This window comes from Pan paniscus, chromosome 23, assembly GCF_029289425.2.
Source record: "Pan paniscus chromosome 23, NHGRI_mPanPan1-v2.0_pri, whole genome shotgun sequence".
Classification (NCBI taxonomy): Eukaryota; Metazoa; Chordata; class Mammalia; order Primates; family Hominidae; genus Pan; species Pan paniscus.
This window is the reverse complement of record NC_085927.1, coordinates 27,413,075-27,439,442: the sequence shown is the minus strand read 5'-3', so window position 1 is coordinate 27,439,442 and position 26,368 is coordinate 27,413,075. Positions and strand designations below refer to the sequence as shown.

The 26,368-nt window shown below is 55.6% G+C and overlaps 2 protein-coding genes across 3 annotated transcripts in view; one reads left to right on the top strand and one right to left on the bottom strand.

Moving 5' to 3' along the window:
• The first annotated feature begins 446 nt into the window (after nt 1-446).
• On the top strand, nt 447-8,189 carry TMEM121B (transmembrane protein 121B). 2 transcript variants are annotated; one of them, XM_034948529.3, is made up of 2 exons: nt 464-3,235; nt 4,344-8,189. In XM_034948529.3, the coding sequence occupies exon 2, from the start codon at nt 4,425-4,427 to the stop codon at nt 5,094-5,096; it is 672 nt and encodes a 223-aa protein (XP_034804420.1). In that variant the 5' UTR covers nt 464-3,235; nt 4,344-4,424; the 3' UTR covers nt 5,097-8,189. The 2 variants fall into 2 exon arrangements, with proteins under 2 accessions (XP_034804419.3, XP_034804420.1); XM_034948528.3 differs by having other exon boundaries at nt 447-8,189.
• A 592-nt stretch (nt 8,190-8,781) lies between these two features.
• Nucleotides 8,782-26,368, bottom strand: part of IL17RA (interleukin 17 receptor A) — a 33,208-nt gene continuing 15,621 nt past the window's right edge. Inside the window, exons 5-13 of the mRNA XM_034948511.3 lie at nt 25,720-25,846; nt 24,158-24,205; nt 23,899-24,062; nt 22,632-22,715; nt 19,660-19,744; nt 18,868-18,879; nt 18,518-18,619; nt 16,704-16,745; nt 8,782-16,169 (exon numbers count right to left, since the gene is read on the bottom strand). Coding sequence (XP_034804402.3) covers nt 14,662-16,169; nt 16,704-16,745; nt 18,518-18,619; nt 18,868-18,879; nt 19,660-19,744; nt 22,632-22,715; nt 23,899-24,062; nt 24,158-24,205; nt 25,720-25,846 — 2,172 coding nt within the window. The 3' untranslated portion in view covers nt 8,782-14,661. The remainder of the gene's footprint in view (nt 16,170-16,703; nt 16,746-18,517; nt 18,620-18,867; nt 18,880-19,659; nt 19,745-22,631; nt 22,716-23,898; nt 24,063-24,157; nt 24,206-25,719; nt 25,847-26,368) is intronic.

Below are 26,368 nucleotides of genomic sequence, written 5' to 3'. Positions count from 1 at the left end.
TATATGTATATCTTCAGTTTCAGGCATCCACTGGAGGTCTTGGAATGAACCCTCATGGATAAAGGGAGGACTACTATATACTTGAAATTTAAAGGTTTCTTTTCTTTTCTTTGAGACAGGGTCTTGCTCTGTCACCCAAGCTGGAGTACAGTGGCATGATCATAGCTCATTGTAACTTCGAACTCCTGGCCTCAAATGACCCTCCCACTTTAGCCTCCTGGGTGGCTAGGAGTCACAGGCACATGCCACCACGTCTGGCTACTTAAAAAAAAAAATATTTTTATGGCCAGGTGTGGTGGCTCATGCCTGTAATCCCAGCACTTTGGGAGGCTGAGGCGTGCAGATCACCTGAGGTCGGGAGTTCGGGACCAGCCTGACCAACATGGAGAAACCCTGTCTCTACTAAAAATACAAAAATGAGCCGGGTGTGGTGGCGGGCGCCTGTAATCCCAGCTACTTGGGAGGCTGAGGCATGAGAATCGCTTGAACCCGGGAGGCGGAGGTTGCAGTGAGCCGAGATCGCACCACTGCACTACAGCCTGGGGGATAGAGCAAGATTCTGTCTTGAAAAAAAAAATTATTTTTAGAGATGAGGTCTTGCTATCTTGCCCAGGCTGATCTCAAATGTGCCCGGCCAGGTTTTTTGTTTGTTTGTTTGTTTTTGAGCACCTCAGGTAGGACTGAAGTGTTTGTTTGTTTGCTTTCCCCCCAGACGGAGTATTGGTGAAACACCATATTGATCAGGCTGGTCTTGAACTCCTGACCTCACCCTGCCCCACATGGGTGGACCCTGGCCCCAACTGGCACCCTGAATGTCTCACACTGTGAGCCTGAGAAGACCGGCTCCAAGAATCAGTGCTCCTAACCATGGCAGCTTTGTTCCTGGGCACTTACCAAAGTGCAACGCTACTGGGGAGCAGAACTCAAGAGTCCAGGCAGAAAACAGCCATTGGTGGCCCCTGCTATGAGTCGATGTTCCCTGGGAGGCTAAGGCATGGGCTAATGGAATGATGATAACACAGAGACCTTTAACTGAGCATGGACTCTGAGCCAGGGACTGGCTCTGTCATCGAAGAGAGATTACACACATGATCTCTCTTCATACTCACAACAATCCCTTAAGGTAGGAGTGAGGTCCTTTTTTTTTTTTTTTTGAGATGGAGTTTTATTCTTGTTGCCCAGGCAGGAGTGCAATGGCACAATCTTGGCTCACTGCAACCTCTGCCTCCCGGGTTCAAGCGATTCTCCTGCCTCAGCCTCCCGAGTAGCTGGGATTACAGGTGCGTGCCACCACCCCTGGCTAATTTTCGTATTATTAGTAGAGGCGGAGTTTCACTGTGTTGGCCAGGCTGGTCTCAAACTCCTGACCTCAGGTGATCTGCCCGCCTCTGCCTCCCAAATTGCTGGGATTATCACCATGCCCGGCTAGTTTTGTATTTTTAGTGGAGATGGGGTTTCTCCATGTTGGCCAGGCTGGTCTCAAACTCCCGACCTCAGGTGATCCGCCCGCCTCGGCCTCCCAAAGTGCTGGGATTACAGGCGTGAGCCACCGTGCCCGGCTGGGGTGGGGTCCTTTTTACAGATCAACATTCTGAGGTGAAATATTCAGGCTAAGACCACAAAGGTGTTAAGTGGCACAGGTGGGATGGCGGCCCCAGAGCTCCTGCCCTCACCACCATGCCAGCTTTCCAAAGGTGGTGTGTGTGGGGGAGGTGGGGATGGTGCAGGTTCCAAATTGTATATTTACCAGGGATTGGCTGTGCAGACTGACCTCCACGGAACTGGAAAATGCAGGTTTGGCTGAAACTGACTCTTATTTAAGAGGCAGATTTAGGGGCGAGGCCTGACTAACCCCTGCGGCTCCACTGCATACAGCTCCCTCACACTGCATGGTGTTATCACGCTGCAAGCTGTTACCTAGGGGAGATGAGCCCGCAGCCGCAGCTTCAAAGGTCATGAAATCAGGGAGCCCACAGGCCCCACAAGGGTGCGGAGGCCAATAGGGCAGGCAAGCTTTCTGCCTTGTTTTCATGGGGCTGGGAATGGGATGTTTCCATTATTGGTGAACCTCAGATTGTTTTTGAGCCCCAACTGCTCTAGTCATTTCCTTCTCCCTTAAACCCCTAAAGGCAGCACTCTACCTTCTGCCTTCCAGAGTTGCTGCATCGACATCCATCCCCAGCCTTGGATGAGTCCTGGGGTGAGCTGGTGTGCTCTCTCCTGAGCCTGTCTACGCAGGGCCACTGACTGCATTCCTTCCTTGGTGTCTCTGTCTACTGTGGTGGGCTGTAACCCTCACCATCATCCCTTTGGAGCCTTTGTTTTCATCCAGGTGCCCACACCTCTAAATGCCCCTTTATTTTACTCTCTGCTAGACACATCTTCCTATTACGTCCCATTCTGCTTTAAAAACCTTTGAGAAGCCCGCTGGGCGGATGCCACTTGCCCAATCCCGTTCCCTCGTCTCTCCTCCCAGGCAGGTGTTTTCAGGGAACTTCTCCATCCGCTGGAATCGGGTCGTCCCTGAGATGGCTCGTGACCCCAGGGCTGGGTACATGGATATTTAGGACTATAGGTCTGGGGCTGCTGCCCGAGCCCTTTTTGCCAACATGGCCTGACTCCTCCACTGGTTTTTAGTGCCTTAGGGAGAGGCGGATGGCCCCATGGGAAGGGCGCTGGACGGAGGGTGGAGGCGAAGCTGCCCACTGCCTGCCTCAGAGCTGAGAAGGCCAGGTGCAAAGCCCGCCCTGTAGCTTGAGCCCATCGCTTGGGGGCACCGAAGCCATCTAGGTACTAACGCCCTGCGGTACAGCCGGTGGGATTCCCAGCGACTTCCTTAGGAGTCCGCGCTCCATGGGAGTCCCCCCGCACCGGGTCGCCTCGCCCTGGCGGCTGCCCGCGCCTCCTCCCGCTTCCTCCAGGCCACAGGGCTCCCGACCCGACTGTGACGCACTGCACCCCCGCCCCTTCTCTTCCCGTTGATCCAGCGTGCCGCGCTTTCTCCTCCTCTGGTCTCGCTGCTTCCTCTCCCCCTCGAATCCAGTCCTGGTTTCCCCGCCGCCAGCCTCCCTCCCTCCCGGCGGGACTCGCTCCCCGCCCCGCCCCGCCCCGCCCCCGCCTCGCCTGTCTTCACCGCGGTCCGCTCGGTTCACCGCCTGCCCCCCTCTCCCTGCCGCCCGGCCCGGCTCGCCCAGTCCAGTGGCTCCAGTCCGGATCTCGCCGCCGCCCGGCCCAGGTGCGAGTCCCCACTGCTGGGGAGGCGGCGGGCCCCGGCTCCCCTCGGCCGCCTAGCCCGCCTCGCCCGCCCGGGGTTGGCGGGGAGGGAACAGCTGGGCGGCCCCAGAGCCCCTCGGAGGACAATGCGCCCGGCGCTCGGCCACCCTCGCTCGGTCTCCTCCGCGTCCGGTTCCTTCCCGCCGCCCCCGGCAGCCGCCCGGCTGCAGCCCCTCTTCCTCCGCGGGGGCTCCTTCCGCGGCCGGAGAGGCTCCGGCGACAGCAGCACCAGCACCAGCACCAGCCGCGGGGGAGGCGGCGGCAGACGCGGCGGGGGCGGCGGCTCCCCGAGCAGCAGCACGGGCGCCGAGCGCGAGGACGACGACGAGAGCCTCAGCGTCAGCAAGCCGCTGGTGCCCAACGCCGCGCTCCTGGGGCCGCCGGCTCAGGTGGGCGCCCCCGCCGGCCCCGCGCCTGTCGCCTTCTCCTCCTCAGCCGCCACCTCCTCCTCCACCTCCACGCCCACCTCCTCCTGCAGCATGACAGCCGCGGACTTCGGCGGGGGCGCCGCGGCCGGGGCCGTCGGGGGCCCCGGGAGCCGCTCGGCGGGGGGCGCGGGCGGCACCGGGACCGGCAGCGGCGCCTCCTGCTGCCCGTGTTGCTGCTGCTGCGGCTGCCCAGACCGCCCCGGCCGCAGGGGTCGGCGCCGCGGCTGCGCCCCCAGTCCCAGGTGCCGCTGGGGCTACCAGGCGCTGTCCGTGGTGCTGCTGCTGGCGCAGGGCGGCCTGCTGGACCTGTACCTCATCGCCGTCACCGACCTGTACTGGTGCTCCTGGATCGCCACTGACCTGGTGGTGGTGGTGGGCTGGGCCATCTTCTTCGCCAAGAACAGCCGGGGCCGTCGGGGCGGCGCAGCCAGCGGCGCGCACAACCACCACCTGCACCACCACCACGCCGCGCCGCCTCTGCATCTGCCCGCCCCCTCGGCCGCTACCGCTGGGGCCAAGGCACGCGGAGCCCGCGGGGGCGCCGGCGGCGCGGGGGGCGGCCTGGGGGCGGCCGCGGCAGCGGGCGAGTTCGCCTTCGCCTACCTGGCCTGGCTTATCTACTCCATCGCCTTCACTCCCAAGGTGGTGCTGATCCTGGGCACGTCCATCCTAGACCTCATCGAGCTACGCGCGCCCTTCGGCACCACGGGCTTCCGTCTCACCATGGCGCTGTCGGTGCCCCTGCTCTACAGCTTGGTGCGGGCCATCAGCGAGGCGGGCGCGCCCCCGGGATCGGCAGGACCCCTGCTGCTGCAGCCCCAGCGGCACCGCGCGGCCGGATGCTTCCTGGGCACGTGCTTGGACCTGCTCGACAGCTTCACGCTGGTGGAGCTGATGCTGGAGGGCCGCGTGCCGCTGCCCGCGCACCTGCGCTACCTGCTTATCGCCGTCTACTTCCTCACCCTCGCCTCGCCGGTGCTCTGGCTCTACGAGCTCAACGCCGCGGCCGCAGCGGCTGCATCCTGGGGCCAGGCCTCCGGGCCTGGCAGCTGCAGCCGCCTTCTGCGCCTGCTGGGCGGCTGCCTGGTGGACGTGCCCTTGCTGGCGCTGCGCTGCCTCCTGGTGGTCAGCTACCAGCAGCCCCTCTCCATCTTCATGCTCAAGAACCTCTTCTTCCTCGGCTGCCGGGGCCTGGAGGCCCTGGAGGGCTGCTGGGACCGGGGCAATCGGGCCTCCCCCAGTCGGGCCAGAGGGGGCTACGGTGCTCCGCCCTCCGCCCCTCCACCACCTCCGCCACCACCTCAGGGAGGCTCCCAGCTGGGCCACTGCATCTCGGAGAACGAGGGGGGTGCTCATGGCTATGTCAACACCCTGGCTGTGGCCTCTCAGAATTGAGGGTGAAGGGCACGGGTCCTTGTTTTTGGGTTGAGAGTCCCCAACCCCCTTGTCTTCTACCTTCTGTCACCTAGATTTGATCAGGGTCTATTTGGAAGAGGTAACCCTTTTCAGGGCTAAGGGCCAGGGTGTCCTTCTGCACCCCTGGGGTGAGGACGGCTTGGAGGGAGACCAGCAGTTAACGGTGAGGGAGGTAGGTGCACTTACCCTCTCCTCTCTTCTCCTATCCTACCCCAATCCTGACCTCCAAGGGGCTGGTACCTCTGCTTCTTGCTTTGCCCACCTCCACTCTAATTCCCATCCATTAGGAGGAGAGGGGTGCTGGGCCTTGGACCTTCTCCCTTGCTTAGAAGTGCCAGCCTCTTTTAGGCTGTGGTTAGTGGCCATTGTCCCATGCCTTGAAATTGACCCAGAACCCACTTTCCACTGATGTGTCTATTGGATTTCTTCCAGGTGATAGATACAAAGTGTATGTCTCTGTGTGTGTAGTGTTGTTTTCTCGTGTCCACCCTGTGGCCCTTTGCAATGGGTAGGAGATCTGGGGAGGCCCTGCCCCCTACACCATACTTAATCACCACCCTCCTCTTTTCTGCCTGGATTTGTGACCATGAATTCCCAGGAAGAGCTGGGCCCCTGGGAGCTGCCCAGGTACTCCCCTTGAAGGGAGAATCTCACCCAGGATCTTCCTCAATACTGCTCCTCTCTTAGCTCAGGGAGAGGAGGGGATCCATTCTCTAAGGACCAAACTGCACCCTTTCTTGGGTGAGTGAGCATTTCTACCTCCGTGCTTTCAACTTTTGTTGCATCATGCACTGATGCTGCTTGCAAAAAATGAAGACAAAATACTCAGAAGTTGCATTTGCCATGGCCACTGGCTCCAGCTGGGGTTTGGTGCCAGTGTTATTACAGGGTCTGCGGAGTATCAGCCATTGGCTTGGCCTCTCTCTGTTCCTCCCTCTGCACCTAGAACTCTTATCCTTCCTGTGGTTTGGTGCCGACTGGGTCGGATCTGGGCTTAGAGTAATAGCTTTGGTGGGGTTCCTGGTTGGATGTGAAGTTGGGCCTCCCATGGGCCCAAGGGAGTAGGAAGCCCCATTCCCCACCTGTCCTTCCTCTAGGAAGTGTAGATCAGAAAGTGAGGTGGTGACCTCCCACCTCTGGTCTGGTTAAGAGTCTCACTAGGGTCAAGGCAGGCTGCAGAACTTTCCCTCTTCCTCTCATTGAGGGTGATGACAAGAGACATCCGGGGACTGTGCACTTACAGTCGGTGTGGAATGTCACTCTTGCAGTCTTTGAGGCAGGATAAGTATTTTTACATATTTTAAGGGTGCAGGAGGACAGCAGCTAACAAGGCCAGGAAATACTCACTTCCCTCCACCCTCAACAGGATGTGGTGGGGGTGAAACTTGAAGAATTTTTGTTTCCCCTTCTCCCTTCTTACGTTTGGGAAGTTTTATGTAGTGTAATAAACTCTAGACGAGTTACCAGAAGATGTGGATTCTAGTTCTGATTCTGTCACTCATTGGCTTTGAGTGACATATTTTTTATTTCCTGGGCCTGTTTTCTCACATTAAAAAAGTAGAAGTTAGATGAGTGATCTCTAAGGTTGAAGGTAATTTCAGCTCTCACATTCTTTTGAGTTTGTGGCTCTTGAAAGCCCTGGTCCTGATGCTCCCTGTAAAGGTGGCTGGGAGAGAAGCCAGCCAGGCTGCACTTGCAGAACATTCCCTGCTCTGTACTGGGTGTGTGAAGCCCCAGCAGAGAAGGCCGGAGGGAGGGCTTGGGTGCCTGGGCTGGGTGTGGGGCAGGGCCTGGCACAGCTGCAGAGTGCACAGGGAGGGTCAGAAGTGCCAAGTCACTGGCCGTTAACTCAGTACCCAGGCTAAGCCCCCGCCTCCCGCTTGAAGCCCCCTCTTCCAACTGTTTTGGGGGCTTGGAGCAGAAGACACCCTTGTAGACAGACATAAGAGGGGCAGAAGGCTTGACCAGAGTTCTCTTGAGCCTCCTCATGCTCTCAGAGCAGGGAACAGCGGGGGAAAATGTTTACACTCCATGCACAATCTGTGCTTCCAGTCCCTCACCCTATGTGGCCCAATAGCTGGCTGGATTTCACACTTAATTGGTATTTTTTTCTGCCTTCTTCCCCTGCCCCCACTGACTCCTCTTCTCTCCCTTTGATTGTACTCAAGGTTCTGGGGCCTGGGCCCTGGGTGGGTACCAACAGCTGCTCGCTGTTCCCATGTCCTCTCTCCAGCTTTGCTCTGTTTCTCTGCTACCTAATCTCAGTGACTGTGAAAGGACATTGTGTCTGAGCCATGGCCAGCCGCTGGCTGGCCCCCTGATCTGCCCCCCTTCTATTGTTTGGATGGCCATCTCCTGCTGGGCCTCCCTGACTGTAAAATCTCTGTACTGTTAGGTTTTTGGTGGGAGGCTTGATAAGTTCCAATGAGCTGCCACTTCCCTGGATATGTCAAGAAGCTGATGGCAACTTGGCCAATTCTGGCAGACATCAGGCCCCCAGTTCAGCCCCAGTCACCCTCTTTTACACATGTGGGTCAACCACTGTGTGCTCAGAGGGTCAGTCCCTTCCTCTGCTGTGTTTTTCTTGAGTCCTTGCACTCACTTCCCCTGCCCCAGTCACGATGACCCCTAAAGCTTCCTTTGCCCTTGCTTTCTAGGGCATCCCTAGTGAAGGGGCAAACCTGAGATTTCTCCATGGACCTGACAGCCAAGGCAGGGCACTGTCTCCTGAGGCCAGTGCCAGCACGTGCATGGTTCACAGAAAAGGATCCTGGGCTCAGAATCTCGAGAACCGCCTGCTCCTAACAATTCAGCAAGTCAGGGGCTTCCTCTCTGTTAGTCCCCAAATCCTTACTTATTTTAAAAAGACTAGACCCTCTCTAAAGACTGTTCCATTTTAACATGTCCTGATTCTGCATCCGTGGGTTTTGTGAAAGAGAGCTAGCTGGCGGTTAGAGCCTGGAAGAAGGAGGGAAGTGGCACCTCACTAGCATTTATCACTTCTTTCCTTCTCTTTTTAAAAATAAAACCAGACTCTGTTCTGAAAATAAAAAACTTGAGACTTGTGACAAGCTTCCTGTGTGGTTTAAGATCTTTTCTGTCCTGGTTTCCTTACAAAATTCTTAAATGTCACTGTGATATTCGCCATTATTTTATAAGTTTGTGTTAACATTATGGGTACACCTTGGCCCTTTCCTTCTAGGCAGTTGGCATGTTTTTCAGGGAGGCAGTGAAGCTGTGGCCTGGAGCTGGTGAGTGTCTTGACATGCTTTGTTGGCACAGCCAGCTCAGCTCTAATGGACTCAGCCTGAGAACGATTTTTTCTCATCACCCTCGGCTCTCTCTCACTTTTCTTTCCTTCCTTCTTTTTCTTTCTTTTTGAGACAGGGTCTCACTCTGTCACCCGGGCTGGAGTGCAGTGGCACTGCATAGTTCACTGCAGCCTCAAACTCCTGGGCTCAAACAATCCTCCTGCCTCAGCCTCCCAAGTAGCTGGGACTACAGAAGTGTGCCACCACGCCCGGCTTCCCATTTCTTTCTAAGAGTAGCTTTCCAAAGGGGGAACATCTTGAGAAACTAATTTTTAAATACTGTGCCCTCCTCTATCACTCTTGCCCCAGCCAGAAGCACAAATTCTTACGTATGAGTAAGAAGAACAAGGCCATGGGTTTTTGTTTGGTTTTATTTTAACATGAAGGGTAGTATTAAGTCTAAGCAAGAACACTGGGTCTGCACCAAAATAAACAAACACACAGTGATTTTTTTTTTTTTTTTTTCTTAGCATAGAGGCAGCCAGTATTACACAGCCCCTCTCTGTGTTGTGACCCTAGCTTGCTGCTTCTGGCTGTGCCAAATGCTAAGCAGGGGTTTCACTCAGGACAGCCCGGGAGGCAAGGTCTGAGAGTGGAAGCTCCTGGGAGCCTGAGCTCTCTCTGCCTCTCGTTAGCTGTGGCTTTGGCCATCAACTGGAACTATGTAATTATTTATAAAACAGGAGCAATCACAGGGCTGTGGTGAGAATCACGAGGTGACACATGTGAAATGGTCCTTTCCCCTAAGACATGTATAATTGTAACAAGGAACAAAATTTACATAGAAAATAATTACAGAACAACGTAGGACCATGTCTTCATTTCTCCCTGGAGCGGATGTAAAATAAGGTGATTGATTTGAGCAAGCATGTTATGAATATTTAGAAATGTCTTCTAGGGAAGCAAGCTGGCGCGCACCGATTTTGGTTTGCCAGGCATATCAGAAGGCACTTTGTGACAGGTGCAGTAGGGACGCGGAGTGATCTCTTCACGTGTAGGCAATGCCCAGCCCACACCTAGGCCTTGCCTGAGTCTGGCCATGCAGTTCTTGCCCTAAGGAAGAACAGGAAAATATAGCGCGTGGTTGTCAGGCCCTCTGCCCCTTCCCTCGTCACAGCCACCTTCAGGGCTGCTTTCTCTCCATTTTCCTGAGGCCCAGAAAGAGGAGGTAGCTGGCACAATGCCACATTGCAGTCAGGAAGAAAAGCCAGTGTGCACCAAGGCCCTTCTTCCTCCCACATCTGCACTGCTCCAGGCAACCTTTGGTAGTCGGCTGTTGCTTGGGTCCAGCTTCCTTTCCATGAAAGCTCAGCCATTCTAGCAAAAAAGCAGGGGCTGTTTTCATCTTCTGAGAGAATCCCATGACACTGGTGAGCAGAGGCGGCCAGTGGGACACCCACGCAGGGAAGCAGGCAAATGCAGGGACCAGCCACCCGCATCCCTCCTTTCTACTCCCTCTCCTCCTCCTACCCGGTCACTGTGTACCTTCTTCCTGTCTCATCAGAGAGGAAGGATCCAGTGAGCGAATTCATCTTATAGTCAATGACCTAAGGGGTTATTCCTCCTGGGAAGGACTCCAGGGGGAGGTGGGCTGGGCCAGGCTTCCTGGCACACTTCAAACCATGAGACAGGAGACTGCATGTTCCTCCCACAGGCAAGACTGGCCCACCCGGGTGACTGCCTGCTTTCATCAACCTAAATGGACAGGGCGAGAGTGTGGACCCAGTGCTAGGATCTGGGAGAGGCGATGGGGCATGGAGAGCCATGCAGAGGTGGAGGGCAAGATGGACCTGGATGCCATTTCAGAGTGAGGGGAGGCCCCGTGGGGAAAGCGTCGGGCACAGAATTAACATGAACAGCTTGTGCCATGGGTTTAGGGGTAGCTGCTTTTCTTCATATTCTTCTATAAAATATACCCATGGAATCCATATTGTTGCCATTTTTCCACAATGGACATGTTCACTCAGCCAAGTACTTCCTGAGCTCCTGAGAGACACCAAATATGGGAACACATATTACTTTTATAATCTGAAAAGGCAAACACCGGAGGGAGAGAGCAATACCTAATAGCAGGGAAAGAGGATCAGTGGTACCTCAGGGGGCACAAACTGCTCTGCCCCAGAAGCAGGCTGGTGCCACTCGGGGATACTGCAGGCTTGCCAGGACCCCATGAGGTGGGAACTCCTGCCCCACCCACTTTACAGATGAGCAAGCTACCTAGGGCTGACGAGCAGCTGGCCAGCCCCCAACCCTGCTGCCTCTTCTTTGTAAGGATCCTCTGTCCGACACAGTTGACTTGTGGGATGCAGGCCCGGCTGCTGGAGCAGCGGCCCTTCATCTCACTCTGCCCTCAGGTGCCCCGGGCCTTGCTGGAGTCCCAGCTGGCAGGGCGCTAAGGCAGAAGAGGGCCCTGCATACACCTCGTTTATTTAGGAAGGGGAGCACCAACCACAGAGCCCAAAGGCTATAGAGTTAAAACCACCCACTGCATTGTAAGTACATCTTCTTCTCTCTTATGCCCTATTTAATTTTCAAAGATAAACAGGAAAGGCCAGGCATGGTGGGCTCAGGCCTATAATCCCAGCACTTTGGGAGGATGAGGTGGGCAGATGGCTTGAGCCCAGGAGTTCGTGACCAGCCTGGACAACATGGTGAAACCCCATTTCTACAAAATATATACACACAAATTAGCCGGGCACAGTCGTGCACGCCTGTAGTTCTAGCCACTGGGCAGGCTGAGGTGGAAAGATGGCTTGGGCCTGGGAGGTCAAGGCTGCAGTGAGCCATGATTGCACCACTGTAATACAGCCTGGTGACAGAGAGACCCTGACTTAAAAACAAACAAAAAACCAAAACACAACAAAAGCAAGAAAGAAGTATATCCATCATACCCTTGCATTCAGAGATCCCAGCTCAAACTGCTGAATGGATGTTTCAGAGACCGAACACCACCCTTTTTAGACCCTAAACACCTTCAAGGACCTTCCTATGCAGAAAAGAGAAACTGGTTTTGAATCAAAGTAATTATTCCTTAAAAAAAAAAAAAGAAAAAACTAGGATCAAGATAGTAGGCAGGAAAAAGTCATGAAACTCTACGCGGGAGTTGGGAGCTTGTTGGTGGCTGCGTGCATAATCGGCCTGGACACAGGCATGGTTAGATGCTCCGCTGCTTCTTTCCCAACCGGAACCACCTCTGCACACTCAGGAGACGAGCTGAAGAGGTGGGAGGGGCACAGCGTGGAGGGCATCTGTTCTTAGAGAGACATTTCTTAGTGAAACAATTTATTAGCCATGGTTCAGAATAATACAAAAATAAAGGTGTGGCTTTATTTACACACACTCTTGAAGCTCTTGGCATTCAGCGGACAGCAAACACCATACTCAGAGTGATGGAATTAATAGCATTTAGGGTAAGCAAGGACCAGTGTGAGACTGGGCCCAGGAAATGGGGAGGAAATGTGAGGAGAAACAGGGAATGACATTAAAGAAGAAATAGACACCTTGGAGAATTTATGACTCCTTTCTCTATGTCATGTCCAGAAGAGGCAAGTCTACAGAGATCAAAGTAGCCTAGGGGTGCCTAGGGATGGGGAGGTTGGGGTGGTGACTAAGGGGGGCTGGATTTCTTTTGGGGGTAGTAAACTCTAAGACTGACTGTGCTGATGGCTGCTGAACTGTGACTATACTAAACCGGCATCAAATTGTGCAGGGTCAATTGTGGATTGTATGGTAAGTGAACTGTACTCCAATAAAGCTGTTAGGAGAACAAAGGCAGCTGCCCTGGAGATAGTAGGCAATGCCCATCAGGACATTTACTGGCATGGGCTCAAAGGCCAGCAGAGCTAGAATTCAAGGTTCCTGAGGAATGGGAGCAGATGGGAACATGTGCTCTACGCAGGAAGAGTGCATTGTGGTATCCTGTACTCTGGGCGTCGAACAGTTATTTATTGGAAGCTAGGGAAAGGTCACAGAACGCATGGTAGGTGTCCAGACCCAACGAAGCCCCTCTCCAGGATTATTGGAGAGACTGAGCCCAAAAGGCTAGTGGCTGGGAGGCTTCCGCTCCTGTTCTCCCTTGCCTGGTCCTTTGCTGCTGTTGGGTGGATTATGGGCCATACACCATCTAGGACACAGAGCTTTGGTGGCCCTGCTGCCACTAGGTAAAGTCTAACTGCAAGAAAAAACTCCGCAACTAGCAACTTCTTGACCTACAGTAAGTGGCTTGACCTTCCTGCTAGAAACTCTTACCAGATCAACAAATTTATGCACTTTTATTGATAATCTTTCACGTACATGTATGTGTGTACACACACACGCACACACACATGCAAACTGTCCTGTTTGCTCTCCTGTCACATTTCCGAATCTTCTCCTCCTCACTGGAGGTCGGAAATATAGTTAAGGACTCAGGCATAGGAATGAAGGGCACCCTATTCCAGTGTCAAGACGGCACCTCAATGTGTTCTTCAGGACCCTGAAGCCAGAAGCCTCCAGCCTACCCCCAGGAGGTACTTCAGGAACAAATTCTTCAAACACTGGCTTCAGAGCCTCTTTTCAAATGCTGTCTTTGGACCTCAGACCCTGAAGTCACAGCAGCACCCCTTCCCCACACAAGGTCTGCCCAGATCTTCACTGACCCACCACCCCTCATTTCCTTGTCCTTGCACCCTGGGGCTTCCTGAGCTCAGGGGAGCTCCAGCCCAGCTGCTCTGAAGAATCCTACGTGCTAACAGCTCCCCACTGATAGTAGGAACGCGGGTGCAGGGCTTCAGACTCACCTTCCTGCCAGATGCTTTTACGTTTCACCTCGACATTTCTCTCTTCCTATAAATGAACTCAGGTGACATCCAGCTGTGTTTAGCCCTCAGCCTCTCTCCATGCAGAGGCTCATCAGACGAAAGGTGCCCCAGGCCTCAGGACTGATGCGCACAAGGCTGTCCCCACCCTGAGCTCTGGCGACATCCCCCCAACCCCCACCCCTGATCTCTCTCACGGCCTCCCTCCTTCCCCTCCAGGCTCCACCAGCAGCTCCCTGACAAGCTCACTCCACTCACCTCCCAGCACTTACCCACAAGCTGCTTCCTTGCTGGGACTACGCTTTCCCCAAAAACAATCCTTCAGCTCAGCCATCTCCTCGGGGATCCCCCCTGACCTGGGTGCCTTTCCCGTGCATGCTCACAACCCTGGGCAGGCTTCCACTCCATCTTTCTACTTTTTTATTTTTTTTGAGACAGGATCTCACTCTGTTGCCCAGGCTGGATTGCAATGGTACCATTATAGCTCACTGCAGCCTCTACCTCCTGGGCTCAAGTGATCATCTGGCATCAGCCTCCCGAGTAGCTGGGACTACAGGCATGTGCCACCATGACTGACTAAAAAAAAAATTTAGGTAGAAATAAGGTCTCACTATGTCGCCCAGGCTGGTCTTGAACTCCTGAGCTCAGGCAATCCACCTGCCTCGCCTTCCCGAAGTGCTGGGATTACAAGCATGAGCCACTGCACCTGGCCCATTCAGCGTTTACATCCCGCGTGACCATCTTTTTTTTTTTTTTTTTGAGATGGAGTCTCGCTCTGTCATCCAGGCTGCAGTGCAATGGCACAATCTCGGCTCACTGCAACCTCTGCCTCCCAGATTCAAGCAATTCTCCTGCCTCAGCCTCCCAAGTAGCTAGGACTACAGGCATGTGTCACCATGCCCGGCTAATTTTTCTATTTTTAGTGGAGATGGGGTTTCACCATGTTGGCCAGGCTGGTCTCAAACTCCTGACCTCAGAGTGATCCACCTGCCTCGGCCTCCCAATGTGCTGGGATTACAGGCGTGAGCCACCGCGCCCGGCCCATCCTGTTCGTTTAATGTGTCCTCGGCACTAGCAGTTAAGTTCCTTCATGGCTGGGGCCATGCCACATGCAATTTATCTTGGTATCCCAAATGCCCGGCACATAGTAGGTGCACAATAAATGCTGAATGAACGAATGATGGCGCCTCAAGGACGCTCTACCATTAGCTCCTGGGAGCGGGCTGTGTGGATTCCCCTGGGGATAGACGATAACCAGACCGCTGCACAAAGAAAAGTTAGGAGGGATGCCTGGGATTAAAATCCAGACATTTACATTTTAAAGCCTACATTTCACACACGAACATATACACATGCAGACATGTACACACCGATGAATACGTGCACACACACTCCTCTCTCAAGGCTGGGATCTGGGCGGTCCCTGGGGAGCCGCCCTCATGCACTGGGCCTCTCTGACTCTGACCCCATCGTGTCCCAGCCCGAGTTCTTCTGCAGCTGGCGGAAAAGCAGCTGCCGCTGGAGGCTCCTCAGGCTCTCCAGGTCCTCGGGAGAGAGTGGCAGGGCCGGCTTCCCTGGGTCCTGCTCCTCTTCTTCCTCTTCCTCCATTTCCGTGAGTCCCTCGGGGGCTGGCGAGCTCCTGGAGATGTAGCCCTGGTCAGACTGCACTGACTGCCGCTGCTCCTCCTCGTAGGGCGTGTGTGGGTCTGTGAGGACCATGGCGGGTCTACTGCAGCCCCCCTGGGCCTGGCAGCTCAGACTCTGCTGGAAGAGCGAGAGCATCAAGCCTTCGAGGTGCTCCCTCACGTCCTCTGGAAGGAGGTCAGGAGACGCCATGGGGGTGCTGCCAAGGGGCGAGTCCTCGGGGTCCACAGGGAGGAAGAGGACGCTATTTCGCCCAGCGCCCGGGCTGCCCAGCAGCGGGCAGGCCTCGCCCTCCCCCGCCAGTGCCAGCCGGACTGCGGCACCGTCAGCCAGGGGCCCAGGCTCCACCGCGGCCACCAGGGCCCCCTCCTCTGCGGCGAGCACCAGGGTGTGGAGGGGCTGCGGCGCTGGCTGACCCCGGGGCTGCAGGTGAGGTTCCAGCTTTGCCACTGCTGCTCCTCCTTCCTCCCTGACCAGCGGGTCTATGGCCAGGCAGGCCTGGGAGCCAGGCTCGCGCACCAGGGGCGCCCGCTTCACGATGCCGGTTCCCGGAGGCAGCAGTGGCTCCTCAAACACCTCTTCGTCCAGGGACGGGGCATCCTGGTCATCTGCCGAGTAGAGGTTCTCACATTCGAACCAGTCGGGACAGCGGACCTGCCAGTCCCGGAACCTGTCCAGGGCGGCGCGGAGCTGCCTGCCGCCCGGGCTCCGCAGGTAGTTGTCCCCCGACAGCTCCCCTACGCGGTGCATGCGGCCCGGCTGGAACATCTCCAGGTCCTGGATGCGGAAGTACACCTCCTCGAACCTGTCCATGAGCGGGTACCGCGGCGCCGCGCCGAACAGGTCGGGGACGTCGCCGTCACAGCTGACCTCGCTGAAGTAGCAGACTACGTAGGTGCCGAAGCAGGCTGGCCTCTTGAAGTCCGGGAGGATCATGTTCATGGCTGCAGTGAACAGGTCCCCCACCGGCTTTCCGTGGTCGCAGCGCAGCCGCACAGGCGCCCCCCGGCCCAGGAGCGCCTGCCACTTGGCGCGCGTGCCGCGGGAGCACAGGACGATGATCTTAGAGTTGCTCTCCACCATCTCCTGCTTCTGACGGCCCACCCAGGTCATGACTCCTGCCTCCGAGATGGCCTGCTCTTCCAGCAGGTCCAGGGCCACTTCCGTGCCGCAGGCGGTGAGCAGGAACTGGGCGAATTTCAGGACCACGTCCACGTAGAGGGGGTGGTCGGCTGAGTAGATGATCCAGACCTTCCTGGGCTTCAGCGGTGGGGGGATCAGGTCAGCCGCAGGCAGGCCATCTAAGGAAACAAGACCACACATGCTGACCCTCACCCCAGGGCCCAGGGCAGCTCTGTGCCTGCCAGCCCAGGAGGGGCCTGGACCAGGACACAGAGCTTGGCTCCCTCCCTACGCTGAGAAACCCAACTGAGGCCTGTTGGAAAAACCCAGATGTTACTATTCCACCTTTGGCTGCCTGAAAAAAATCAGTCTGCTGCCTTGTGGGAGAAAGAATCTCTCAACGTTCCTAGCTGGTCTTTAGCCTATACTTTAAGAAAAGAAGAAGAGGCACCAAGCTCTGTTGGTCTGCTCCAGGGAGGACCTCTGTTCACAAAATACTTACCTTTCTTTCCTTGTCTGAGTGATTCAAAAAATGGCACCCAGGCCTTGTTATTGGGGGCCCTTCTGAGTGGGGTACTGGAAGGGGGTTTCTAAGGTGGGGTCTCCTGAAGGGACTCGGGAGTCAGAGCACAGGAGGCGACCCACGCACTTATCCCAGCAGAACCCTCCACTGCTTTAAAAATAAGCAAACATGCAAACCAGGAAATACTGACCGGTGTATTTGGTGTCATCACTGTATTTTTCACTTCCAGGCCCTGGAAAGGAAAAGAAATACACTGGAGTGGTTCTTTGGGAAGAGAAATAGAAACCAGCTCACAGGGTGTCTGCTCCATCCCTGACAAAGGGTGAAGGGTAAGGGGGCAGCCCCGAGACTGAGCAGGGAGGCCGTGCTAGGTGGTCGCACAGGCATGAGTCCTGGGTCTGCCACTACGAGCACTATGACCTGGAGCAGTTACTAGTGCCTCTGAAATGCAGCTTCTTCCTCTGTGAAGTGGGTCTGTATTTGCTCTTGTTTAATGGGTATTAAATGAGTGTGTGTATGTGACGTGCCTGGCACGTTGCACATAATCAATTGGGATCACAGTTATTTTGTAGCACTGATCCAGCTGGGACCCCCAGTGCCGGGGGGCAGGGGGTGGGGTCCATTCTGGTTCCTCATTACGGTCCTGGTCTGCCCTGTCTCCCTGAAATCTGGCCACCCCAAACTGACTCCACATGAGGGAAAGCTCTTGCCCAGAAGTGTCTTTACAGCAGACATGCATCTTACCACACTTCTTTCCAGAAGCAGCCCCACCAGGCTGCCTGCAACATTTCCTCCTGGTACTTTTGAGGTGAGGAAGGGGAACCCACATACTTAAGCAATTGTTCCCCTCAGAGATGTGATGAAAAAACTGCTCTGCGGGGGTTAACTCCTTACTGACAGCTGGGAGGATTGAGATCCACAGATGACTGAGCAAACGACTTAGAACCTTAATCTCAATCCTAACCCTTTCAGCTCTTCCCCAGAACTGTCAAAAGACAGCCAAATAACAGCGAGGCTCCTCTTGCCTTCACCCTGTGGTGCGGGACACTTCGGAAAACAGAAGCGCAACAGCAGAAAGGAAACCAAAAGCGCCGCCGCCGCCCAGCCCCAAACCTTTAGAGAGCTGCACCGCCTGTGGAGCACTGGCCGAGATGCTACTGAATGTTATCGGAACCCCCCATAGGTCCTCCCATGCCTGGCTGGTTTTCTTTCTACCACATAATAATTAATAACGATTAACACCTAATCCTGACGAGCCTAGGGAAGGGTGGAAACAGCTTCCCAGATGACGGAAGGAGCAGCCTAGGGTCATGGTGGGGCAGGCAAGGGCTGAGGCCCCAACCGGAAGGCCTGTGTTCTCCCGGCTTAGGACTTGGCCAGCAGAGGGCTGCAGGTGGGAGAAGACACTGGTATGTACTAATCCCCACCAGCAAGCACCTTCCTCAGCTACTCATTTAACCTTCGTCACACCCTTAGAGGGAAGCATTATCAGTACATTTTACAGAAAAGTGAATCCATGGTGTGTTAAGTAACTGGCCTGTGACTACAAGGCTAATAAGGTGGGGCTGGGGTCCACCCCTGTGGCTCAGGGCAGCCGGAGCCTTCTCTATCACCCGATGCTGACCCTCACTATTCTCCCTGACCCCAGGCGTCCACGTCTGGCGGCTGCAGGATGGGGTTGTTCAGGCTGCTCCACCTGCCTGGATGATCATTCCTGACACAGGGAAACTTTACTCCGGCTCCTTCCAAACTATTGATTTTAATAATACTACATTTGATAACAACAAATATAATCGTGGCTAACAGATACTGTGCAAATAGCACATGCCAGGTTCTGTGCTAAGAATTCATGTGTCTTATTTCACTCAGTCCTTACAACAGCTTTATGACGTGGTTCTCACGCAAGAAGCTGAGGCTCTGAGAATAAAGCGATTTGCCTTGGTAGTGAGTGGTGGTGCTGGTATTAGAGCCTGACTCCAGGACAGCCAGAGCCCCAGCGCTTACCAGCTAGCCTCCAGGTCATGCAGACGATGAGCAGGATGACGGAGCCCACCAGCAGGATGGAGATGCCCGTGATGAACCAGTACACCCACAGGGGCATGTAGTCTGCGGTGAGCAGAACAGCGTGAGTGATGCGGCGGGGCCTGCCCTGCCCACCCTGAGGCCCCCAGCCCTGCTCCCCAGCCCCAGGCTCTGTCCTCTCTGGCCCCACCACGACAAACCATGGTCTCATCCCCCCCCGGGCTGGCCTCAGTTCAGCCTTGTCTGCCTGGCTGAGGCAGGGACTTCTCAAGTGGCCACTGGGGAATGTCCCCTGAGGGCTGCAGTGCTGTCGGAGAGAGATCCAAGCTTACCCGGAATTGGTTCTGCAATGAAAACAGAGGAAAAAGGGAAAATAGCATTCTTAACCCTTCCCAGTCATCACAAAAAACACAACTGACGTCCCTTGAGGGCTTTAATGATGTTGGCCCTGCACCAGGCACTCTAGATCCAGGTTGAACTTAATGAAACCATCTACAAGAGACACTTGAGTTGCTGGTCTAAGAAGAGACACCTTGCCTCCTCCTTGGGAGGCTGGGTTCTCCTTCCAGCCTGGCTCCATGTCTGCGCCTTGCCTTCTGGTGAGCATGTGGCCGCAGCCTCCCGTGCATTAGGGCATGCGACTTTTGAAAACAGCGTCCCAGCTGTGTGATCTTGGACAAGTTATTCAACATCTCTGTGCCTCAGTTTCCTTATCCAGGAACCTGGGGTTTGGGGTGGGGGGATCCTCTACTTCATAGTACCGTGACTCACAATGAGTGAGGATAAAAAAATGGACGGCATGTTGGAGCACTGCGCTCAGTGCGTGGCGCAGAACTAGGGCTGTAGGATAAAAAGCACCTCATTTTCCAGTCAAGAAAGTTGAGGATCAAAAAGATTAAGTAATTTGCCTAAGGCTACATAGCTAATGAAAGACAGCCAGGAGTCCAGCCCCAGGGAGTGACACTCTAAAGCCCCACTCCACACTTCAGGCCTGAAGGACTCCAAGTTAAACTAAACTCTCCTCCCCAACCACCCCTCAGAACCAGGTAAGGACGCAGCACAGGCTGGGGGCCTTCAGCCACTTGTTCTCCCAGTATGGCCTAGGACAGCCGCATGTCCCCTACCTGGAGTGTCTGGCATTTCTGGGCAGGAAACAGTCGCGGAGTGTCTGAGGCAGTCATTGAGGCAGCTGCTGAAGAAGGGCTGGATCTGCGGGCAGAGAGGGCAGGAAAAGGGCTCCAGAACTGTAGAGCGCCCATGCCTTCCAGCCAGCAGCGGCAATGTGAGAGGAGGGGATCCTGGCTGGCTACACCGCGATCTCCAGGTGACCATCATCTCCCTCCAGCAAAGGCGGGTCAGAGAACCCCTGCCCAGGTGAGGGTGGGAGAACCAGACAGGAGAAAGGCAGGGGCAGTGCCTTACCAGGCAAGGAATCCTGACTGGTAGTGGTGCTTGGTGCCACAGAGAGGACAAGCTTTCCCCTGTCCACCAGCAAGAATGCCAGACTGTGCACGCTCCCCACTCCCGTCCACACCACACTCTCCACCTGTGCACGCTCCCCACTCTCAGCCACACCACTCTCTCCACCTGTGCATGCTCCCCACTCCCAGCCACACCACTCTCTCCACCTGTGCACGCTCCCCACTCCCAGCCACACCACTCTCTCCACCTGTGCACGCTCCCCACTCCCAGCCACACCACTCTCTCCACCTGTGCATGCTCCCCACTCCCAGCCACACCACTCTCTCCACCTGTGCACGCTCCCCACTCCCAGCCACACCACTCTCTCCACCTGTGCACGCTCCCCACTCCCAGCCACACCACTCTCCACCTGTGCACGCTCCCCACTCCCAGCCACACCACTCTCTCCACCTGTGCACGCTCCCCACTCCCAGCCACACCACTCTCTCCACCTGTGCACGCTCCCCACTCCCAGCCACACCACTCTCTCCACCTGTGCACGCTCCCCACTCCCAGCCACACCACTCTCCACCTGTGCACGCTCCCCACTCCCAGCCACACCACTCTCTCCACCTGTGCACGCTCCCCACTCCCAGCCACACCACTCTCTCCACCTGTGCACGCTCCCCACTCCCAGCCACACCACTCTCTCCACCTGTGCACGCTCCCCACTCCCAGCCACACCACTCTCTCCACCTGTGCACGCTCCCCACTCCCGTCCACACCTCTCTCCACCTGTGCACGCTCCCCACTCCCGTCCACACCACTCTCCACCTGTGCACGCTCCCCACTCCCAGACACAACACTCTCCACCTGTGCACGCTCCCCACTCCCAGACACACCACACTCTCCACCTGTGCACGCTCCCCACTCCCAGCCACACCACTCTCTCCACCTGTGCACGCTCCCCACTCCCAGCCACACCACTCTCTCCACCTGTGCACGCTCCCCACTCCCAGCCACACCTCTCTCCACCTGTGCACGTTCACCACTCCCAGCCACACCTCTCTCCACCTGTGCACGTTCACCACTCCCAGCCACACCACTCTCTCCACCTGTGCACGCTCCCCACTCCCAGCCACACCACATTCTCCACCTGTGCATGCTCCCCACTCCCGTCCACACCACACTCTCCACCTGTGCACGTTCCCCACTCCCAGCCACACCACTCTCTCCACCTGTGCACGCTCCCCACTCCCAGCCACACCACTCTCTCCACCTGTGCACGCTCCCCACTCCCAGCCACACCACATTCTCCACCTGTGCACGCTCCCCACTCCCAGCCACACCACTCTCTCCACCTGTGCATGCTCCCCACTCCCAGCCACACCACACTCTCCACCTGTGCACGCTCCCCACTCCCAGCCACATCACTCTCTCCACCTGTGCACGCTCCCCACTCCCAGCACGCTCCCCACTCCCAGCCACACCACTCTCTCCACCTGTGCACGCTCCCCACTCCCAGCACGCTCCCCACTCCCAGCCACACCACTCTCTCCACCTGTGCACGTTCCCCACTCCCGTCCACACCTCTCTCCACCTGTGCACGCTCCCCACTCCCGTCCACACCACTCTCCACCTGTGCACGCTCCCCACTCCCAGACACACCACTCTCCACCTGTGCATGCTCCCCACTCCCAGCCACACCACACTCTCCACCTGTGCACGCTCCCCACTCCCAGCCACACCACTCTCTCCACCTGTGCACGCTCCCCACTCCCAGCCACACCACTCTCTCCACCTGTGCACGCTCCCCACTCCCAGCCACACCACACTCTCCACCGGTGCACGCTCCCCACTCCCAGCCACAGCACTCTCTCCACCTGTGCACGCTCCCCACTCCCAGCCACACCACTCTCTCCACCTGTGCACGTTCCCCACTCCCAGCCACACCACTCTCTCCACCTGTGCACGCTCCCCACTCCCAGCCACACCACACTCTCCACCTGTGCACGCTCCCCACTCCCAGCCACACCACTCTCTCCACCTGTGCACGCTCCCCACTCCCAGCCACACCACACTCTCCACCTCTGCACGCTCCCCACTCCCAGCCACACCACTCTCTCCACCTGTGCACGCTCCCCACTCCCAGCCACACCACTCTCTCCACCTGTGCACGTTCCCCACTCCCGTCCACACCTCTCTCCACCTGTGCACGCTCCCCACTCCCGTCCACACCACTCTGCACCTGTGCATGCTCCCCACTCCCAGACACACCACTCTCTCCACCTGTGCACGCTCCCCACTCCCAGCCACACCACTCTCTCCACCTGTGCACACTCCCCACTCCCGTCCACACCACTCTCTCCACCTATGCACACTCCCCACTCCCGTCCACACCACTCTCTCCACCTGTGCACGCTCCCCACTCCCAGACACACCACACTCTCCACCTGTGCACACTCCCCACTCCCAGACACACCACTCTCCACCTGTGCACACTCCCCTCTCCCAGACACACCACACTCTCCACCTGTGCACGCTCCCCACTCCCGTCCACACCACTCTCTCCACCTGTGCACACTCCCCACTCCCGTCCACACCACTCTTCACCTGTGCACACTCCTCACTCCTGTCCACTCTATAATTGCCACCTGTTTTGCTCCCTGCACCTGTCCACACCACACTCACCCACCTGCACTTGGTGGCGACAGCACCCTTTAAGGTTGCGTAGAGTGAGTGTGACGTTGGATCGCTGGTGGAACTCTTCTGGTCTGGGCTGAGGAGAGAGGCGAGGATGGATAAGGCTAGTTGGGATGGGTAAGGCTAGTTGGGTAAGAACACGCTGTGGCACTGCCATGGAGAGGCTGTCCAGAGCACCCCTTAGGAAGGCCAGGGGAGAAATGCTTTTCAGGTTTCTATTCCAGAAAAAAACTCCGTTTCTGCATGGAAGCTGGTTTGTTGTAAATCCTTAAGTACGTGTAGTAACTGGTAAGTCTCTCTTTGCTTTGGCTGCTGGGAATTGGGGCAACAAATCTGTGTTCATGGACACCAGTTGTACAGAACCACACAGCACACGTTTCCTGCACTGAGCTGGCTTCATCGTATTGCCTTTCTTTTTTTTTAGAGATGGAGTATCACTCTTGTCACCCAGGCTGGAGTGCAGTGGCACAATCTCAGCTCACTACAACCTCTGCCTCCCAGGTTCAAGTGATTCTTCTGCCTCAGTTTCCCAAATTGCTGGGATTACAGGCGTGTGCCAGCACACCTGGCTAATTTTTGTACTTTTAGTAGAGATGGGGTTTCATCATGTTGGTCAGGCTGGTCTCGAACTCCTGACCTCAAGTGATCCACCTGCCTTGGCCTCCCAAACTGCTGGGATTATAGGCGTGAACCACTGTGCCTGGCATATTTTATGTCATTAATTTACTTTATTTATTTTTAAATTTTTATTTTCTTTTTTAGAGACAGGGTCTCGCTCTGTCCCCCAGAGTGGGTGCAGTGGTGCCATCATGGCTTACTGTAGTCTCGAACTCCAACTTCAAGCCATTCTCCTGCCTTGGCCTCCCAAAGTATTGGGATTACAGGTGGGAGCCACTGCGCCTGGCCTTATTTCCTTATCTTTAGTTCCCCTTTGTCTCTATTTTCACATTTCTTCTTTTTTTTAAATCCTCAAATCCTTTTTGTAATAAAGCAAAACAAAAAGAGAATAAGGGAGCGTGTGGGGGAGGAAAGAACAAAAAGGACTGTGTCATGGGCAGGACACAGTCAACTGCCTTTCTATCAAGCATAAGATCACTGGGGAAGAAAAAGGGCAAGGCGCCATGATCACTATGGACTAAGCACAGCCCTGAGTCGTGAGCTTCTAGCAACGCGGTTCTGTCAGACCAGCAGAGAAGAGACTCGGGGCTTGGAGGGGTGGTCCTGAGCTATGCTAGAGGGGTCAAAAAGAGCAGAGTTACCGCAGGTATGTGGTGCATGTGCTCAAAGCAACTGTGGTTCTCCATGTGCGGAAAACTGGTCAGCAGGATCTGGTAATGGGTAGATTCGTTCCACAGGGTGAAGCTCACACGCAGCTGGTGGGCCTCCAGGGTCTCCACGGTGATGTTGGGGTCCCACAGGCTGCCTGCCAAGGTCACACACGCAGGCTGGGAGTGAGGAGGGGCACGCACATGTGCATGTGTGTGCATCCAAATAAAGCTCTCCCGGGCCAGCCGTTACCTGAGCTCATGCATGGCGTGGTTACCTTCATCCTGGTGTGCTCACAGTCTGTCGACCCAGAAAAAAGGAAACTCATTAAGCCTCTGCCTTCGGAAATCTGTTCTTCCAGACTCCTGACACCAAGAACAACAATCTTTTCCCCACTGGGAGCCTGTCCACAGGTGGCCCCTTCAGAGTGAGCTCCAGGGCTGGACCCACCTTGGCATGGGTGCCAGCCTGCTTGTCTGATCCTCATCTCTCGGGGAACCCTCCTGATGCAAGTGCATTCCTCCTGAGCTTGCTGTGGGTGACCAAGCAATCTTGGTCCCCTCCAGTTCCTTCTCTGCCCACCCACAGCTTCTTGTCCCCGGCTGCCCCTGTCTTTGCACAGGCTGAGAAGACATGTGACAGGCGTGAATCACCATGGAGGGACAGGGACTGAGTCAGTCAACTTTAGGAACAGAAGTGAGAACTGAGGAGATTCACTCCTTCAACAAATACATATTGAGCACCAACTATGCACCAGGCCCTGTTCTTGGCACTGGAGGTACAGTGGTAAACAAGACAAAGCCCTGCCCCCTGGAGATTGCAACCCAGTAGAAGAGACCAATAAAAGCAAACACACAGCATGCAGTACCAGTCAGGGAGTGATGAGTCACACGCGGTGACATAAAGCAGGGTAAGCACAGAGTGTGTGTGCACGCGTGTGTGCAGGGTGGTCCCAGGATGAAGAAGGTCAACACCATCCTTAACAAGCATTTCTTGACCAACCTACTATATGCAAGGCAATTTGTGAGGTTCTGGAGATTATAAAAATGGGCAGAAGACCCAGGCTTTGTTTTCAAGTGGGCTTCCTGACATAGCTGGCTATGGACAGAGAATTGTAGAGAGACTGAGGCAGGAGAATCGCTTGAGCCCAGGAGTTCGAGGCTGCATTGAGCTAGGATAGCAAAATTGCACTATAGCCTGGGTGACAAAGCAAGACCCTATCTCTATTAAAAACAAAAAGAGAGAAATGTAGGTAATAGCTGAGCTTCTGGGGAGGACAGAGAAGTAGAAGGTACATGTACATCAAAGGATGCCTGAGAAGAAAAGCCTGGCGGTAATCACAGGCAGGGTGGATAGGCATGGGGAGTAGAGCGCCATGCATGGGATGAGCGTTGGATGATGCAGGCGGAATGTAAGGTGGAAGGAGAAGAGCAAGCCACGGAGGCTGGGACCAGGCTGGGGGCAGAGGCTGCAACTTCCCCACGAGTGGCTTGTGGCTTGCCTTTATGCTATTTTCTGGGCAGGCTGGGTGCTTCTCTAGATAGAGGGAGGTGCTCTGGTTCCCATAAAACTCCTGGGATCTTGGGCCACCGTCCACTGTTGTGCCAACAGAGAATGGCCTCTGCCTCAGGGAATGGAGGTTGCAGCACACACCAAAGCACTCCCAGTCTTGGCCTCTGTTTGTTCTGTGGGTCCCAGGTGCTGGCAATGCCATCCACTGTCTTGCTGAGCAGGGAGGCTGGCATCTGTGCCACCTGGTGCTTCCTTCTCACAGAGGCCATTGGGGAGGGAATGTCTTGGGAGGATGCTCTTACCAGGCACAAGGAAATTCTTGGACTGGTGGTTTGGGTCCCCATCAGGGATGGGCTTGGGCAGGTGGTGAACGGTCACCTCATATTCCTGGTCAGGGTCAACCACAAAGTGGCTGAAGGTAAAACGCCACTGAAGAGAAAGGAGGAAGGAAAGGTGGATGGATTACACACACCTCTGTCACCCATCTATGCCCAAAGACCCCCGTTCCCACCCACTCCCGAATATTAAGCCAAAAATAAGAACAAAGCAACAACCACAGCAAAATCCAAGGTCAGGGAAATCAGTATCTTTGTTTTTTGTTTCCTCTGGTCCTTTCTGTTTTTTTTTTTTTTTGAAACCTGGATCTGGCCTCATCAGTAGACAGTGAATAAGGCAAAAGAATTTGGGGAAAGTGGAAGTAGTCCCACCCCTCCCACCTGCCCTCTCAAATTCTAGGACAATGGGTATGAGAGGGCGGAGCCAGGGGACTTGGGGCTATGGAGATCTGGCACACGCCAGGCAGGTAAAAACTATTTGTCAAATGATTCTTCCTCCTCAAATGGGAAAGCCAGGGACCTCTTGAGACCATTATGGAGTAAAAAGGTGCAAAGGACAAGCTAGAGACCCCCACTCACCCTGGGCCAGCAGGCACCTCAGTTGCAATGATATTTG